Source organism: Pezoporus flaviventris, unplaced genomic scaffold, assembly GCF_033815535.1.
Source record: "Pezoporus flaviventris isolate CSIRO_AGI_PZ_B2104156 unplaced genomic scaffold, CSIRO_AGI_Pfla_v1 ptg000013l, whole genome shotgun sequence".
Lineage (NCBI taxonomy): Eukaryota > Metazoa > Chordata > Aves > Psittaciformes > Psittacidae > Pezoporus > Pezoporus flaviventris.
The window spans coordinates 16325729-16344066 of record NW_026892561.1 but is presented as its reverse complement, the minus strand read 5'-3'; the positions used below and the strand labels follow the sequence as shown (position 1 = coordinate 16344066).

Below are 18338 nucleotides of genomic sequence, written 5' to 3'. Positions count from 1 at the left end.
GGAAAATTCCAGTCTGAACCACTGAAGTTTTAGTAACTGAAAAGAGGGGCATATAATAGGGACAGTTCATCAGTTTTAATTACAGGTGGTGTTACCAGTTATGCCTATAATTGCATTACCCTGGTTACACACTCACAATAACTCCAGTGAAAAGAATGTCCTCACCACTCTGGGTGGTGGACATACAGAGAAAGAACAGCATAGGGAGACAAAGGTGACAGGAGCATTTTATAAAGACTCTTCTGTTCGCTATCTTTCAAGATGACAGTACATGTAAAATGCAGAGCCATATGGTAAAGCCAGTTGTTCACCATATAGCTATAACTGAAGGACTCATACAAGCACAATATACCGAAAGCTGGGATGCAAAGAACCCACTGGCAAAGTCTCTAGGCAATACTTCCATAGGAGACAGGACATCTTGGATTCCTCTAAACTCGAGAGACTGCAGAAGGCGATGGATTAAGAGAGGGAACAACACCTTGGTACACTGAGGCATTTCAGCTTGCCCCTCCTCTCTCTAGAAAATACCTCTACTGTTCAACTTGCCACCTGCACCTGTGGACAGGATCTAACTCACCAGCTTCACATGGCTCCAGCCCAAACACCTGCACTCAAATCAGTCACCCTCAACACCCTTTGTAATTAGGGGCAGCAAAGCATTCCTGCAGTGTGAGCCATTTAGTCTTCAGGAGACTTCTGCTCGAGACACAGATGAACTGCCTCTCAGAAGCACCTATTTCTTTCCTCTGCCTACAAAGGAAGAGGAAGGTGGCCAGGGCAGATGAATAGCTACATTAACTGTGAGGAATCCTACCCTTCCTTACTAATACATTACTCAAGCACTTCTCAGACTTTTTGAATGATTTCTTTCCCTGACAGTAACTCAGATGCTTGCTTCTGATGCGGCAGACGGGGATCACTTACAGCAGCTTGCTGCAAGCTCCATAGTTAAATCTGAATGGCAGGAAAGCAATTCACAGGTTAGTATTATTTCATTGCTATTGTTGGACAAAGCTTTGGGTGAATGTGAAAATTAGCAGTCTGAAGTCTTAAGAACGTCATTGCCTGCACTTGGAAAGCTTTCACCTCGCCACACAACTAGAAGCTCCAATGGGGGAAATAAAGATTAAATTTGGCAGAAACCGGTGGTTTATGTTCTCACACTCATTACACAGAATTCTCTCCTTCCCTGTGCTTTGTATTTAGGAGACCTAATGGGTCAATGAGCAGAAAAGACAATGGAACTAAGAGAATGGGTCCAGTCATCATTAAATTGCATGGAAATATTCCCACAGAATCCAATAAAAAGCCACCGCAGCAACATAATCAGAATCACCTCTCCGCAAGCCATGCTTGCAGCTCTTCTGACCGGGATAACGTTGTTGGTCAACCCTCTCTCTTCTAGAACACAGGAACTGTTTACTACCAGATGACCCAGTCCCCTACCAGGTTACACAGCCTTAGTGCTACACTTACAAAAAGCAGCAGAGCATTCTTACTGCATCTAGTCATTTGAGACTGATAAGACTGTCTGCATGTGTGCATGTTAAAGAAATCTCCTTCAAAGTTCACAGTCATGCTATGAATTCAATAAGCTGATCACTGTAAGCTGAAGATATAAATGAGGGATGTTAAGGAAAACAGGAAGGGATTCTATAGGTATGTAGCGAATAAAAGACAGACTAGGGACAACGTGGGCCCTCTCCAGAAGCTATCAGGAGAACTGGCTACCCTGGATTTGGAGAAGCCTGAGGTTCTTAATGACTTCTTTGCCTCCGTCTTCACTGGCAAATGCTCTGCACATGCACTTGTGCACATCCAGCATGGCTTCACTGAGGGGAAATCCTGCCTGACCAATTTGGTGGCCTTCTATGATGGGGCTATGGAACTGATGGACAGGGGTAGAGCAGTTGATGTCATCTACCTGGACTTGTGCAAAGCATTCAATGCTGTCCCGCACGACATCCTTGTCTCTAAATTGGAGAGACATCAATTTGATGGATGGACCACTCAGTGGATAAAGAACTGGCTGGATGGCTGCACACAAAGAGTTGTGGTCAATGGCTCAATGTCCGGCTGGAGACCAGTAATGAGTGGTGTCCCTCAGGGATCGGTGTTGGGACCGGTCTTGTTTAACATCTTTGTCACTGACATGGACAGTGGGATTGAGTGCGCCCTCAGGAAGTTTGCCGATGACACCAAGCTGTGTGGTTCGGTTGATACGCTGGAGGGAAGGAATGCCATCCAGAGGGACCTTGACACACTTGTGAGGTGGGCTGATGCCAACCTCATGAAGTTTAACCATGCCAAGTGCAAGGTCCTACACCTGGGTCGGAGCAATCCCAGGCACAGCTACAGGTTGGGCAGAGAAAAGATTCAGAGCAGCCCTGCAGAGAAGGACTTGGGGGTGCTGGTCGATGAGAAAATGAACATGAGCCGGCTGCAGTGTGAACTCGCAGCCCAGAAAGCCAACTGTATCCTGGGCTGCATCAAAAGGAACGTGACCAGCAGGTTGAAGGAGGTGATCCTGCCCCTTTACTCTGCTCTTGTGAGACCTCACCTGGAGTATTGCGTGCAGTTCTGGTGTCCTCAACATAAAAAGGACATGGACCTATCGGTACAAGTCCAGAGGAGGGCCATGAGGATGATCAGGGGAGTGGAGCACCTCCTGTATGAAGACAGGCTAAGAAAGTTGGGGCTGTTCAGCCTGGAGAAGAGAAGGCTGTGTGGAGACCTCATAGCAGCCTTCCAGTATCTGAAGGGGGGCTACAGGGATGCTGGAGAGGGACTCTTCATTAGGGACTGTAGTGATAGGACAAGGGGTAACGGGTTAAAACTTAAACAGGGGAAGTTTAGATTGGATATAAGGAGGAAATTCTTTCCTGTTAGGGTGGTGAGGCACTGGAATAGGTTGCCCAGGGAGGTTGTGAATGCTCCATCCCTGGCGGTGTTCAAGGCCAGGTTGGACAAAGCCTTGGGTGATATGGTTTAGTGTGAGGTGTCCCTGCCCATGGCAGGGGGGTTGGAACTAGATGATCTGCAGGTCCTTTCCAACCCTAACTGTTCTATGATTCTATGAATTTAAAGTCATTAACAATCTTGGTGTATTGCTGCTCTGTTCTAGCACAGATGTCTCACTCACTGCAGATCAGGGTATACTGTCTGCCATAAGTCATTTTATTCAGGAAAAGGCCATCCTGCTTCCACCCCAAAAAACAGACACCTCAGGTATAAGCCCTGCTAAGCTGGTCCTTAGCAGACTGGCACAAATCTCTGCAGTGATCCAGTTGGAGAAGCTGGGTGTTATTTCCTGCACAACTATGCATTCCAAATTTCTGCCACAATGGCATTCTGACAATATGTTTTAGGCACGCATTGTTATAAAGGAGATCCTATAGCTGTACTTCCTGCAGGTGCTTCCTAAGTGAATTCTTTTTTTCCTGGTTACATGATATTCCATGTGGTACAGACCATGACCCAATCTCTCCAGCTTTCATTTTTGGAATACACATGAGCTTTCCTTAAGTATCATAGAATTTCTGCTGATGTTCCTGTATACTTCACATACTTTTTAAATGTTAGCAGACCCAGCCACTGGAGATAGGGAAGGTCAGTGGCAGGCTGGCAGAACACATGGGCATTCAGAGTACTGACCTGGTCCTCTGACATTGACATCCAGAACATCCACTTCTTGATCTGCTTGAGGTGGTGTAAGGGCTAGTGATGTGCTCCCACAGACATCTGCTGCCTCCAAGTGCTGCTGTGTCCACTGGCGCTGATCTATCTGCTCATCACCTTCTGGGAGCAAGGCTTGGTCCTCAGCCTGAACACAGGAAATAAACAGTTACTTCAGGACGCTCAGCAGGAGGCCAAAGACACTGAACATTCTTAGGGTTTTCTTAGTTCACTTGGTTTTGGTGTTGTTTTTTTTTTTTGGGGGGGGGGGGGGTGTTTTGGGTTTCTTTGGGGGTTTGTTGGTTTGTTAGAATTTTGGTTGGGGTTTTTGGGGTCTTTTTTTTTGCTCTCCCCCCCTTTTTTTTTTGTGGTTCTTGTTGTTTTAAGCTAATGATGGTTTCCATTTACCTCTGCTTGGCATTCCCAACTTTTACACTCCCACCATACATTATGAGGCCTGAACTGCAAGACATTACATCACTGATAATGTTACCTTTTGATGCAGGAGGGGCTGGGTAGGGAGGGGACACTGAAACAGGAGTTACCTGCTTTCTTTACTGGTCTGTGGTGGCAGTGTTAACCTGAGGATTTGTTCCTCAGATATCATTAGTTACACATTACAATTCCTTGAGCAAAGAGAGGTTTTGAGCAAGGAGCATGTTCTGCAACTTAATGCAGGTGTTTTCCTCACCCGCGGTTTCAGGTGGTATTCGAGTTGCTGAGCTCCTTACCTTTGCTCTCTTTGGCTGAGGTCCACCATCACCTGCCCAGTGTTCAGTTGGTCCAGAATCTGCCAGGTTACCCTCTGGTATCTGGACTGACAGATTTCTAACAAACAAGGAGAACACATCATTTGCAGACAGAGCAGGTGCTACTACTGATACTTACACAGGCCTGCAGAGACCAAGGATGGGATGCTTGCAAGTTTGGTAGCTTGCAAACAGAGGGGCTAAGAAATTAGGAATCTCAGGCAGATAACAATGGCATTAAATGCATTTAGAACTGCAAACTTGGTTAATTCATTGGAAAACCAAAAGTGTATATATTTCATCTTTTGAAGCTTTCAATTATTTCTGAATCATGTCCTTAATGGGCTACACGTAATAAAAGTTCATTGTCACCTATCAGCCTAAGAATGTCTCGCCTGTTCCAGGAGGAAATAGGCAAACAGTACCCAACTGCTGAAGTAAACAGTGTCAAAAACCCAAACATAACCAGGAGATCAAATTTCTTAGTAGCATTTTATAGATTAAAGTTCTTCTGTCCAAAACAGATGTATTAAAATTTAGAGAAATAACCTAAGAAATTCTACCTTAAAAGGAGTTAAGTGCCTTTAATGGAAGATGTATACACCACATTCAAAATCCTCTAACACACTAATAAACAAACTATCAGTGGCCTAAATGCAAACTTACTTGAGTCCAACAGCATCTTCCCCAACTGGCTCTCTGCGCTTATGATTACTAGGATCTCTGCGCAGAATAAAGCCCTCTGGGAGCCACAGTGAACCATGTTTGCGCTTACGCTTTGCCATCATCACACCCAAGAGAAGGATTAAGAGGATGATCAAAGCTGCCACAGCAAGTAGATAAAGCAACTGGGTCTTTGGTGGTAACAAGGGTTCACCTAAAAATTCCAGTTAAAATACAATGAGATTAACAAGGTGGAGACAACAATCTACAATCTACATACTTCTTTTTCTCACTCACTGTCTCTTCCCCACAGAGAGTATAATGTCTCTATACTGTGACACATTTAGAGCAAAGGCTTGAGGAAGTTTAGGCTTTGCTGCAACTCTTGTAAGAATTTACCCTGTCTTCTCAAAGTATTTTTTAGAGTATATGACTGCTGAACTGAAGATCTTTCTCCTTCCACAGGAGTCTTGCTGGCTCAAGACAGGCCACCCTCAATTAGTGTACAGCGAGCTGATCTACATAAAGATATATGCAAGACTTAAGAGCACATGAATGGTTTTTAGTGGCGACAAGATAAGTGCAGTGTGTGCACACACTGCCACAGCACATAAAGAGATTAATGTTTCTACAGGTGAGCTATGACTAGGCTCCAAACTTAAATGCCTTGCCTTACTAACCAGGTCCACTCAGAGCATAATAAACATTTTGCACACGTACACTTCTATAACTAAGGAAAAAAGTTAGCTTCCAGAAACCCTACTGGACAGTGAGACATATTAAGATGATGATCAATAATTTGAGCATGAATTCTGCAAGCCCAGATTTGATGACTTCCTTCCTCCACAAGCAATTTTCCCTCTGCAGTTACTTACTTTGGACAGACACAAAAGGATATGGCAACATGCCCTTGATAGCCTGAGCAGCTAAGAGAGCTGCAGCAGCTTCTGTGTTGTGAAAGCATTGCTCTGAATCCTCTGCACACTGGCGGTTGTCAATCTCCAGGAACACCCTGGTGCTGCAGAGACACAGTAAGAGGTCACAGAAGTCAGCAATGCCTTTGCAAATGCACTAGGTTAAACTGCAGGTTTTTAAGTTAATCTTTCCACTCCAGAACTGAATTTGTTCCCATTAAAAAAAACAACAACAAAACACAACAAAAACAGACCACAGCCCCAGAGGGTCCAGAATGGCTCAGATACCTAAAAGCAAGAGCTACCAGCATAACAAGGCTAGAGGAAAACAAAGGCATCTACTCACCCAATGACCTCTTGCTCTAGTTCTCTGTGCTTGCGAATGACCACAAGCGATCGCCGACTCCGTGCTGCAGATTTCTCCCCATAGTATGGGAATACCATGGGGTTTCCCTGGGAGTCCAGCTTGATTCTCAGATTGGTGTGCAGGAGAGTTCCCAAGGTGCGCAAGAAACTGCGAACATCACCCAGCAGCTCGTCAGGAGGCATCAAGACCACAATAATCAGTGTCCCTTCAGCCAGCTTCTCAGCTTTGTCACCAGCACAATCCAGACCGTCCCAGCCACACTCTTCACTATTACAGCCCTGGTCACAGCGGCCATCTGCATAGTGATCTGCACAATACTTGTCATACCTAGAACAGTGAAACAGTTACAGGCAGCATATAGGCCATATGCATTCTGTACAGTGTACCTGCAGTCTAGGGGCCAAAGCCTGACATTCTTCATAACCATTTGAGATAAAATAATATTAAGGATATATGAGAAGATATACAATCCCAGGATAAGCCTGCAACTTGGCAGGGTGGAATTAGGAAACACAGGACACCTCAAAAACAGGTGGTTCATTTCTGGTATCAGTGGAAGAGAACTGCTTATTCTGTTCACTAAGACAAAGCTATAACACTTCTTGCCTCACCAAGGGAGAATCATCACAGCAAAGCTGTAACATTTATCACAGCTGAAGAGAAAGAAGTGCCACAAAAAACACACTAGAAAGCACATTCAGAGGTAGCAAATACAGCTGGGATAAAAACAGAGGTATTGCTGGTATAGAGTGAAATTCAGGATAGGAGGCAGTACTATTAAAACCCAGTACAAGGTGAAATGCCTCCTATTTACATTTCCAAAGCAAGAAGAGCATTTCCATCAAGCACCACCAATGCTCAGGATATCAACTTAGTTCATTGCATACAAATTCCAGAACTTCTTTCCAAAAATAGACAAAAAGTACACAAAGCAGCAGAAACTCCCTGATGCCAAACTTTCAGCAAGGGCAAGGACCAGCAACAGAAACAATGGAAGAGACAGGAGCAGCAGGCACAAAGTGTACCAATTATTGAAAGCACTAGCAGGAGATACATTAGTGATGCAGAGAACCTGTTCTCAGGATGAAGCCTTACTTGCATGTTTTGCTATTTTGCTGACACTCAAAGTTGTCAAACAGGCACTCTGGTGTGTTGCAGAACTCATCACACTGTCCATTGAAAAGCATCCAGCAGCGCAATGAAGAGGAGCAGTTGGCCCAAGGATCTTCCATTGTCAGTGAGCAGTCGCCTCCATCCCACTGGCAGGCATGAGTGTTACAGTCTTCATCACAATAGCCATCTTTTGCTTTTTCTGCACACTGGGAATCCAAACATCCTCGGGGCTCTGGGCTGAAAGTTACGGGCTGTTCACACTGGCTGCCTTGGGTGTGAACCGGGCACTGACAATAATAGTAAGGAGGCTGAGAATGAGGGCGGCAGCTTCCACCATTCTGGCAGGGGGCACTGGCACAACCTGTGTTTGTCTGGCACTCCTCTCCCACAGATAGCCTGGGGCAATAGCATCGTGGACCAGAAGATGTCTGGATGCACTGCTCTCCTTTCTTGCACTTCACTTGTCCACAAGTACTGTGGCTGCTGAACTCACATTTTGCTCCAGAATAACTCTATGGAGGGGGAAAAGAAGGCAAAAAGGCAAAACAATCAAGCTCACAAACTTATTCTTCAATGCTCTGAGGGCTGGAGGCAAGAGGAAAAAGGCAAACCCTTTCTCCCTCATAAAACCTCTAGCCTCATCGCAGGAGCCATAATTTTCTGATCTAGCCTCAGAGTTATACCAGGAACCTACCAGGCTCTGATACATTTTGAAATGGATTTACAAGAGCCATGAACAAGGGGCATCTTGAAGCAAGCACACAGAACACAAGATAGCAAAGTAAATAGTCACAATGTAATGCTAGGTTTAAGCCAGAAAAGCCAGCTGTCATGCCTCAACAGCAGAACTGCTGGGGGCAACAACAGGCAGCATCGCTCTCTTAGGGCACCTGGAAGCCCTGGGTTTCCCAGCTAAGCAGATAAAGGATGTGAGCAAAGTGTGTCCAAGGGGACAGCTTTGCAAGTAGTACAGAAAAGATAACATTCACCTACTGTGGACCAGTGAAACTAATGAGACTGTAGCCAGAGAACTACAGCTGAGGCAGGCAATCCAGTTTCAGATGCTTACCGGAGGACACTGGCAGATGAACCCATCCGGCATATTGCTGGCAACAGCACAGGTACCTCCATTCTGACAAGGCTTCCGGGGACACACATCTATGACACTCTCACAGTGACGACCTGAGATGTGTAAACAAAAGGAGAAGAGAGCAGAGAAATGTGCATGTGTGCACATCAAAAAGCCATCACAAAGCAAAACAGGTAGAGAACATCTCTTCAGATAACACATGCTCTTTTAGTAGCTAAGTAGTGGTACAGGAAGACACAACCCCAGAATCTACAAGGTGTATCTGGAGAAGCCCACCTTTTCTGCCTCCTCAAAAATGTGTGCAACCCACCACAGAGACAGAACTTGCTGCTGTCACCCCCAAGTCAGCCAGGCAGAGAGGCTGAAGGTGCTGTACCACATCAGTTTGGGGGTTCCTAGGATTTTCTTACTTTCTGGAGATGCTCAATGAGTCCAAAGGGACATAACACTCTAATCATGAATGCACAACCCTCAGGACCAGATGCAATGTGTAAATAAGATAAGCAAGTGGACTCTCCTCAGAACTGATGAGCTAGACAGAGGTCTTACTGTAGCATTTGCAGCAGCTCCCAGACTCAAACTCTGACATGAGACTTTAAAGAGATGAGGATGACTTAAGCATGACTTGGATCCCCTAGGAAAACATTAATAGAAGTCTCTACACATGTGCAGCCAAGACAGACTGCTTGCAGACAGGAGCAGACAGGGCAGGATGGCCCATGGAGTTCTGGCATCCTATCAGTCACAAGCCACAGCAAAGCTACCCCATCCCCTCCCAGGCAGAAAGGTCAATGTGGAATGCACTGAAGATGAACAGCTAGCAGAAGAAGCATGATCCCCCTCTGTGCCTAACATTTCCAGACAGATTTCATGTCTGAGGCACAGCAGCTCTCTCTGCTCCTCCTAGGGTGCTGCACTCCCCACACTGCCAGTTCCAGCAACCCTTCCATGACAGCCAGAAGCAATATGAGGCATAATTCATAAAAGCAACCTTAACAGACAGACTTAAATACAAACCTATCTGATAACCTGCACTGGTGTCCCACTAGCTAGCCTGGTTCCACTTCCCTCATAAGTTGCTCTTCTAGGAACTTTTTTTTGTCAGTCCAGGTAATGCATTCAAAACCACTACATTAATTCTTCAAAAGTACATCTTTATGATTTCTTTGCATCTGACAATCACAAATTTAGTGGAAAATCATAGCAGCTTTACATTTTAAGAAAAAAAGAGTAAAACTACTGGTAAAGCATGAAGAGAAGGTTACCGGTAAGCAGGGAAAGTGAAAGGTTTAAACAGAGGAAAACTGAATACACAAAAAGTTAAACTGACATAGAAACTGGAAAGCTGAAAGTTAAGACACATCTGGAGACTATTAGCCAAAGCTTATGCCCAGTGGAAGGCAGAAAGCAGAATAGCTGCAATACTAACAACCAAGAGACCTAGAGAGAGTGAGACACAAGTTTTCCCAGTGTAAAATTCTTGCAAAGTTGTGATTCAAAGTTGGATTGTGGAAGGATCACATCACTAAGCTAGGAATGTACAGTCTATCTATACACAGAGTATTCCATACTGACCACATCAGCAATATAAGGAGGAAAGGGAGCAAGGAGTAGAAAAGAGGCCAAAAGCTAATTATAGATACCATGATTTATACAGAAAATTCATATATTTCTTTGCAAAAGGAAAATCCATGGAGAAACTGACATGTGAACAGTTACACTTCCAATAATATAAATGTAAAATTATGAAGAAGAGAAAAGTACCACAGAAAAAAAATCCTGGCAGCCAGGTGTTTCAGGAGATTCTTTTGAATCCTGGAAACCAAGTTTCTTAGAAGGTTTAAAAGACTGCTTTAAAAACTGAGACATGTTGTAAGGAAATAATCAGATATTGTAAGGGGAAGTGACTAGATAATGATTGCCAGAAAGGGAAAGAATGACCATTCTTCAAGATATTACTCTGAGATTGGAAGCATGTTTACAACTACTCACCAGTAAAAGCACTACGACAGATGCACGTATAATCATTTATCAGCTGAACACAGTCCAGACTTCCACGAGGGTTACAAGGATTAGAGAGGCATTCATTGATATCTCCCTCGCATCGCTCGCCTGCAAAGCCTGGGAGACAAATGCAGCTGTAGCCCCCAATCTGGTCAATGCACTGCCCTCCATTAAAGCAGCGAGGTACTCCTGAGTCTGAAACACAGTCATCGATGTTCTCCTCACAGAAACGGCCTGTCAAGACAGCAAAAAGTGTCATGGCTTCATTTCCTAAGCTGCTCATCAAGTTTTAAGACTATGTCACACACAATCTCCGATACATACAGGTAAAGATCCCAACTTAATGCAATCCATACCCCATGCAGACAGCCTCAGATCAGACCTAGGGAGCATATATTCTAGATCCAGGCTGTTCTGAATGGTCATACTGGTACTTAGCAGCTTTCATGCTTAACTTAATCTAAGGACATAATTAAAAAGGAGAAAACAGAACAAAACCAAAAAAGATCCACTAAGTTTAGTCCTGTGACTGAACATAGGTAAAAAGCCCTGTGCTGTCCTTGCAAGGCTTGTGAGCTTCCCACCGTTCATTTAATGTGGCAGTAACCCTGTAACTTGGCAAAGAGAATTTGTAGCAACAGCATTAAAACAAGCAACAACAAACCAACAGAAAAACAACTGTGATAAAACACAGACTTGCTGGTTAGCATGCCATTCCTGCAGCTGGACTTCTGGGGATCTACAGTAAACTCTAAACACCATGAGAAGAAATGGCAGTTTCTCCCTCTCCCTACAAAGTTCCGTGTAAAGAGACAATGTCTTGTACTGGTTCTGCCTTCATCACAAGTCTAACAGATGAGAGGGGACAGAGAGGGTAAGTTGAGAATCAGTTTTGTCTGTTAATATCTGGAACAAGTAAAGTCATTCACCTAAACATAGTTATACGCTTATGCTAGCAGCAGTAAAGCACTCATTTCAAACTGGGCCTGGGATAAAAGCTAAGTCATGAGTTATCACAAGTTATTAATTATTGTATTAATCTCCTCTAATTCCTTTCATTTACTAAAAAAAAAAAATAAAAAATAAAAAAATAAAAATCTGTCACATCCAAACAGTAATTCACCTCAACAACTAAAACCCGAAGAATTAAAAGCAGTACAATACAATTAAGAACAATACATGAAGAATTGCTAATACAATGATTTATAATGAAATAAACACTTATCCAGGCTGAGGAGATGTGCTGACAGCCATACTGAAGCGAATGAACTGGTAATATGCACAGACAGGAGGCAGATATGTTAGGTCATTTTATAATTTTACTTACATTTACTTTATGAACAAAGAATTTAGTTCTATCTGACACACATCTGGAGATTTTGCCTATGCTGAGATGACACATTTCAGAAAGAAAATATAAGTTCAGAGGAATGTAAAATTTTTAGCTGACTTGAGAAATAAGAGAAAAAGTGAGAAAGCATTCACTGAGGGGTTAAAAATGCACAATCCTGAATATTTCAAAAGGGAGAAGTCAGGGCCGTCAGGTGAGAAGTAATAGGGAATGAAAGGTTAGGTTCCAGGGGACAAGACATCAAACAGGCTGTGGAATCATAGTTACTGAAAACCACCATCATGTAACTGTGCTGGGGTTTTGGTTTAGTTTGTTTGTTTTTTCAAAAAAGCTTTTCATATAAGCTCGAATTTGCCAAAATAGTTTAAGGTAGCTTACAGGCACTGAACTTCGATAGAATCATAGAATGCTTTGGGTTGGAAGAGACCTTAAAGATCATCTAGTTCCAACCCCCTGTCATGGAGGGCAGTCTTTGCACAAAAGACTCTAGGACAGAGTACAAGATGAAAATTTAAACAAGTAAAGGACATTGGAAATGCAGTGAACTTTACGTAACAACTAAGCAAGTTTTCTGTGTATTTCGTAGCATCTCAGCCAAAAAGAAACCTTGAATTTACTACATCAAAACAGACAGGGTTGGGAGAAACCTTAATGGTAATCTCATGCATCCCCATTGCCAAAGATGGATCATACATTTCCAAAGGCTGCTGTCATGACCTATTCCTTAAAAAAAAAAAAAAAAAAAGAGAGTACAAAAAAGCCCCGCATTTATTTTTAAAGGGAAAATATGGATCTCAAGGGATTCAGTGCACTTTGGGAACATTCTTTAAAGAAAATAATGCATTCCCTTTAGACTCTGCGTTATGAAACCAGCAGTCAGAAAGGAAAATTCACTTTTATAACATTCACTTAATTGCTGAGCTTCATACCCCGAGTTCCTGGTGGACAGGAGCACTTGAAGTGATTGATGAGGTCTATACATGTTCCTCCATTCTGGCAGGGCTGAAACTGGCACTCATCCACTTCATATTCACAGTTGACACCCTGGTATCCAGGCACACACTGCCAGTATAAAAATAAGTGTGAATAATCTTCTTCTAACAGATACACTGGTAGACATCTTTGAAAGGCTAACACAGACAAAACAAGCCCTCAATGGGACAGATTATGACTGCCTTTGTAGCTATACAACTGCAAGTGATTTCAAGGGTTGCAAAGCCAGCCAGCTTAAGCACACAACTTGACCATGTGACTAATCAACAGCACACTGCATAATAGAATTTGAGTGACTTTATTCCTGCAAAATGTAGTGATCAAATCCTGACACACTCTAGCACTGAGACTAGCTTAGTAGTTTTGACTTAAGGTTTACATAAAACTCATCCTTTCCTTCGGGGCATGAGCTTCCAAGGTGCTCCACCATTCTGAAAAGCTTAGGAATGTTGATATATCATGATCTCACGGTCTATACTGCTCTCTGCATCAGCTGTAGGAAACAGAAAGCAGTGGAAGGCATCTCCTGCCCTGAGAGATAAGGGATACTTTACCCACCCAGTAGGGAGAACACAGCATTCCTTTACTGCATTCTACATATATTTTAATATAAATCACACCTCAGAAGGTAAAAAAATCTTTCAAGATAAGAACTTCGTCTCCAAACAGGCCAGGAGTTCAAATGCCCATCAACCACACCTGCTTATGATCACACCTCTAATTCCATTTTAAAAGCCTCTCAAGAGCACTGCTTTGGCCACAGCTAAATTAAAAATTCTTTCCAGGTGCAGGTTGCTTCCACCCTCTCTTTGAAGCTATTCTACCACTTGCATGTGTTTCTGATTTCTTTTGATTCCTTTGCATTACAATGTTCTTAAATTTTTAGACCTCTTCCTACTAAACACCATGCATTACCTCGCACTGGTATCCACCCAGGTGATCCCGGCAGGTAGCACCATTCTGGCAGGGGCTGGAGTCACATTCATTCAGCTGCACCTCGCAGTAACTGCCAGTGTAACCCACCTGGCACTGACAGTGGTGTGTGTTTCCCACATTGAGGCAGTGACCAGAGTGCTGGCACAACTGGTCCACTGAGACTCCTGAAACAAAGGTAAATAAAGTGAGCAACCATGTAAAAAACACTTGCTGCCAGTGTTAGTAGCTCAGCCAAGAATTAATATGGTTAGAATCAACAAATTGAAAAGTTGAAACTCAAGAACTGGAGAGCTACTCTTTAAATTACAGTGGGTCAGAACCACAACTGACTTCCAAATGAAGTCACTGCTCTGACCCCTTTGGATTATCAGCATCAACACGGGCATGAAGTATTTGTATTGCTGTATTTGTACTGTATATTAACACTGGCTGCTGAATACATATCTGAAGTACTACTGTTGCAGTACAAAGGTTCAACGTTTGTACTTAGAATGTCTGCAAAAAGGTACTGGAGCTTGATATCCTTCTCCTTTGACACTGAATATGCTTGTTTGGATTTCCTGGACTGAAAATGGCATTACACTATCCATCAGCCTGGAGTACAAGACACCTTCCAGGAAGAAATTAACTGAAAACCTAAGTCTTCTCCATGCACATCATCTGAAGCAGGAAATTACTACCTTGAGGCACCATGGTATTACCTATATAGCTAAATAGCACATTTAGTAGCCAGTATTCTCTGTGAAAATACTTACAAAGATCATGAGTTTTGAGGTGCCCTTCTTGTACAAGGGCAACATGTCTTAAACCTGCCCTGCTTGGGATTTAGCAGAAAGGTATAAACAGCTGATGTATTATCCAAAAAGGCAGTCTATGTAAAACAGTATTATTGAAACTCTGAGACTTCATAAGATACTTAATTCTCCTTTTCTAATATCTTTATGGTAGAATTCTTATGTCAGGAACAATTAGGAAAGACTTGACTCCCAAATACGTCTGTGCTGAGAGCTTTTTAGCTTAGAAGTGATCATGATCGACCACCTAGAGACGAAGCTCTCTGGGACTTCCAATGCATGCTGTCTTCACAGGGGTATGGGGAAAGGAGCTGGAGATTAATGATGCATGGGGAAATGTTTTCAGTTAAAGCACAGATAATGCTTATTTACCCCTTTGTGAAGCTGCTACTTGACAGGAGACATTTGGCACATCACAGTAAGCACCAGTCCAGCCAGCCAGACAGACACATCGAGTGTGGGCTCCATGTTGGACACACGTGCCTTTATTCTTACAGGGAGATTTGCTGCACAGATCCATAAGTGCCTGAAGAGAAAAAAAAAAATACAACATGATATATGGCAACCACAGTAAGAAACACAACTCAGAGTACAAGCTCAAGAAGCAAAGAAAGGAAGTTCTGCATAACTGGCTCCATGTGGTGATAGAAAGAGAGGGGCACTACTTCCCAAGTCTAAGCCAGGTGCTTCACTGACAGTCTCAAGAGTTCATATGCCTAGGAAAGCACAAATGTACAGAGAAGTAAACCCCAGATGGCAGCATCATTTGAAGAGTAAAAGCTGATCCTCTGCTGGGTTTGAGAAAATTCAGTTTTATCTTGGATTAGGCTTCTAGTTTCACGTAAGTAGGAAGCTTCCAGCTATCAACAGTAACAAGGGCCCTTTCTTCTCCCAAACTCCTCCTGTCCTCACTGCTAAAGGATGACAGATGTGTTCCACATTTTGAGCTTTGTTTTTCCTTTTTGTCATTAGCTCACCATGCCTGCTTTTCACCCCATTTGCTCTAGTATGGTTTCTCTGAGTTTCCCTATCTCCTGAGATCCAATCGAAACCACAAAGCTGTTTCATAACTGAAGATGGGGCAAAGTATACTGCTTTTCTTGATTCCCTATATTGAAAAATACCTAAACCCCAAACCAACAGTTTCCAAACAAATAGACTAAAATTCAGTAAATCATCATACGAAAATGGAGTGAGGACCCAAAATAACTCTGTCTGATGTAATATAAACCAGCCATTAACTGTCATTTCCTTTTCTGCGCACTTACGTCTTCAAGGTAAAACAGCTATTTGATTTCAGGCTGGTTTGAGGGAAGGATAAGTTTTTTAAAGTGAGTAGTACTGGATTTTGGCTGTAAAATGCAATTTCAATTGCAGAAAGTTCTGCTTTTCAGATGCAAACTGTCTCCTCATACAGATTAAAGTAGAAAAATCTGTGCTTTCACAGGCAACCAAAAAGAAACTTGGAATTAAGTTTTATCACATGTAGTTGAGTGTGAAGAAGAAAACCACCAAGCCTCTTGTTTCTGCATTTGTAATGAGTAGCTGACTGTTTTGCATGCAAACTCTATAACTTATGAATCATTGTCTGGTTTTGTGCTGCTTATTTAGCTTTGCTAATTAGGACAAGCCAGTTTACCACTAAGACAAGAAGTACAGTGTAGCTGTAATCTACAAATCTCACCAATACGGCTTTGAATAGTACTTATAAAATTAGAAAGTTTCGATTCTTTGTATCAAATGAGTAATACATTATGATCAAGCTTCTCTGAAAATAAAGCAAACTTTCTGAGAATCCACAGCATTTAATTTGGGGACAGGAAAATTAATCCTTTTCTCAAGTAAAAACAAAGCAAGCATAACAGAAGAGGAACTACTGAACTTCACAGTACTTTACAATCACCCTCAATGCTAATTCTCCCGATGAGGTTTAAGTGGTGTGGCCAGAATGCATAATTAGGGTTGCAGAGGGGTTGCTTTTTTATATCACTTCATTACTTTGCATTCACTTCCTCCATTAGCAATACCTAGAAGCAGACGTGACAATTTAATGTCTAGCAACATACTTCATGCATACCTCCCCCACCACTACTAAAATGCTTCTTCCAACAACCACTGCTTTGCAAAGACACACTGGCATGAAAGACAGTTGCAAAATTGTGACAGAACTGTAGTGTCTTCCAGTAGTTTAAGAAATGTACAGATTTTTATTTTTTTTTTAAATGGCAGCACTCAGACTCCTTATAAAGGAAGCCAATAAAGTGTTTATTGTTCCAAAGCTAGAAATAGCCTAAAATCATTCTTGCTGTTTTGATAAGCACAGAAAAACAAGAAAAAAACTCTGATTTGAAAAATTAAATCAGCATTCTGTTTCCATTGTGATATGCCAAGTTTAAAGTTTTTAATAGGTACTAGTCAGTCATTTACAGAACGGGTTTGCAGCTCTGATGCTCAGCTGTGGAAAACTGTAAATTGCCTGAAATTAAGTCTGCAAGTAAGACTAGAGCTTTTTATTGAGGTTGTGAGCAGGGCAATAGCATCAGTTACTGCCTCAAAACATTGGCTGGCCTCTGCAGAAAAAAAGTCTACAATCAACCTAGAATAACTACACCTCCCTGTAAAAAACATAAACCAGTTAAATCATGGTCTTGCTAATCAGACTGATATTCTGCTTTCTGGTTTGTGTTTATTTGACACCTTTTTTTTTAAATACAGGATTCTGCCTTTAATCCAGACAATTTTATGTTTCAAATGAAATGCAGCCATTTTTAAAGCCAACAGCTGGTTTTGATTTAACAAGAAAATTAATCTAGAAAGTTCCAATGATGCCTGTTCTAATAAGTAACCAAGCATTTCTCTCCTCCTTGCAAACAGACACTTTCCATTTCCAGAGTTTTGAATGGGGGCACCTGCTCTGTCAGACAGTCACCGGATTTATTTTTCCTGGGGCTAACAGGCCAACCACCTTTTACCAGCACAGAAGGAACAAGAGCTCCGCGTGTTTGGTACTTCACATCTAACCCAGTCACTTCTGCTGTAGGCCAGCTCAAACAACAGAGCCCTGTGCAAAATGGGCAAGAAAACGTGACCCACCTGACAGTTCTTCCCAGTATAACCCAAAGGACATATACATCGGTATGTGCCCAGACTGTCTACGCAAGAGCCTTTGTTCAAGCAAGGATGCGAATCACACTCGTTAATTTCCGTGAGGCAGAAGGGTCCTGTAAACCCTACCGGACACTGACAAGTAAAGGAATTGATCCCATCCACACAAGTACCTCCATTGAAACAGGAGCTGCAAGAGAGTGAGAAAAAGGGTAAGCTGAGACAAAATGCAATTAGCTTAGAGCCAAACCAGCACATAAACATTACTGACATGAGAAAGAAAACCCGACTACAGGATCTTCTGAGCACTGGTAACATCCTGATAAAGTAGCATAAATCAAGTAAAAGCAACTCCAGGGGACTCAAGCTCAATCTCCAGCTCCCTGTCTTTTACCTTGGCTGGTGAAAAAAGTAAAGCAGGCCTTCAATGAGTCATTAGTGATGGAGGTAACTTATTTAATGAAGTCTTCTCAGCTTCAATCTGACCAATCCTACCTGGTACTGTACCAGGTAGGCATGTGGCTTGGTCAAACTGATAAATTTTATGCAAATTTTATTACAAATTACAACTGTATTACAAA

At 42.5% G+C, this 18338-nt stretch overlaps 2 protein-coding genes across 2 annotated transcripts in view; both read right to left on the bottom strand.

Annotated features, from left to right (window-relative positions):
• The window catches only part of REG4 (regenerating family member 4), a 126680-nt gene that overhangs the window by 13501 nt on the left and 94841 nt on the right, over positions 1 to 18338 (bottom strand). The gene's annotated exons all lie outside the window — the stretch shown is intronic.
• Positions 1 to 18338, bottom strand: part of NOTCH2 (notch receptor 2) — an 88162-nt gene that overhangs the window by 8928 nt on the left and 60896 nt on the right. The window contains exons 18-29 of the mRNA XM_061451808.1: positions 17746 to 17947; positions 15025 to 15178; positions 13838 to 14022; positions 12859 to 12991; positions 10567 to 10812; positions 8554 to 8666; positions 7467 to 7996; positions 6351 to 6698; positions 5966 to 6108; positions 5094 to 5304; positions 4410 to 4506; positions 3658 to 3826 (exon numbers count right to left, since the gene is read on the bottom strand). Coding sequence (XP_061307792.1) covers positions 3658 to 3826; positions 4410 to 4506; positions 5094 to 5304; positions 5966 to 6108; positions 6351 to 6698; positions 7467 to 7996; positions 8554 to 8666; positions 10567 to 10812; positions 12859 to 12991; positions 13838 to 14022; positions 15025 to 15178; positions 17746 to 17947 — 2531 coding nt within the window. The remainder of the gene's footprint in view (positions 1 to 3657; positions 3827 to 4409; positions 4507 to 5093; positions 5305 to 5965; positions 6109 to 6350; positions 6699 to 7466; positions 7997 to 8553; positions 8667 to 10566; positions 10813 to 12858; positions 12992 to 13837; positions 14023 to 15024; positions 15179 to 17745; positions 17948 to 18338) is intronic.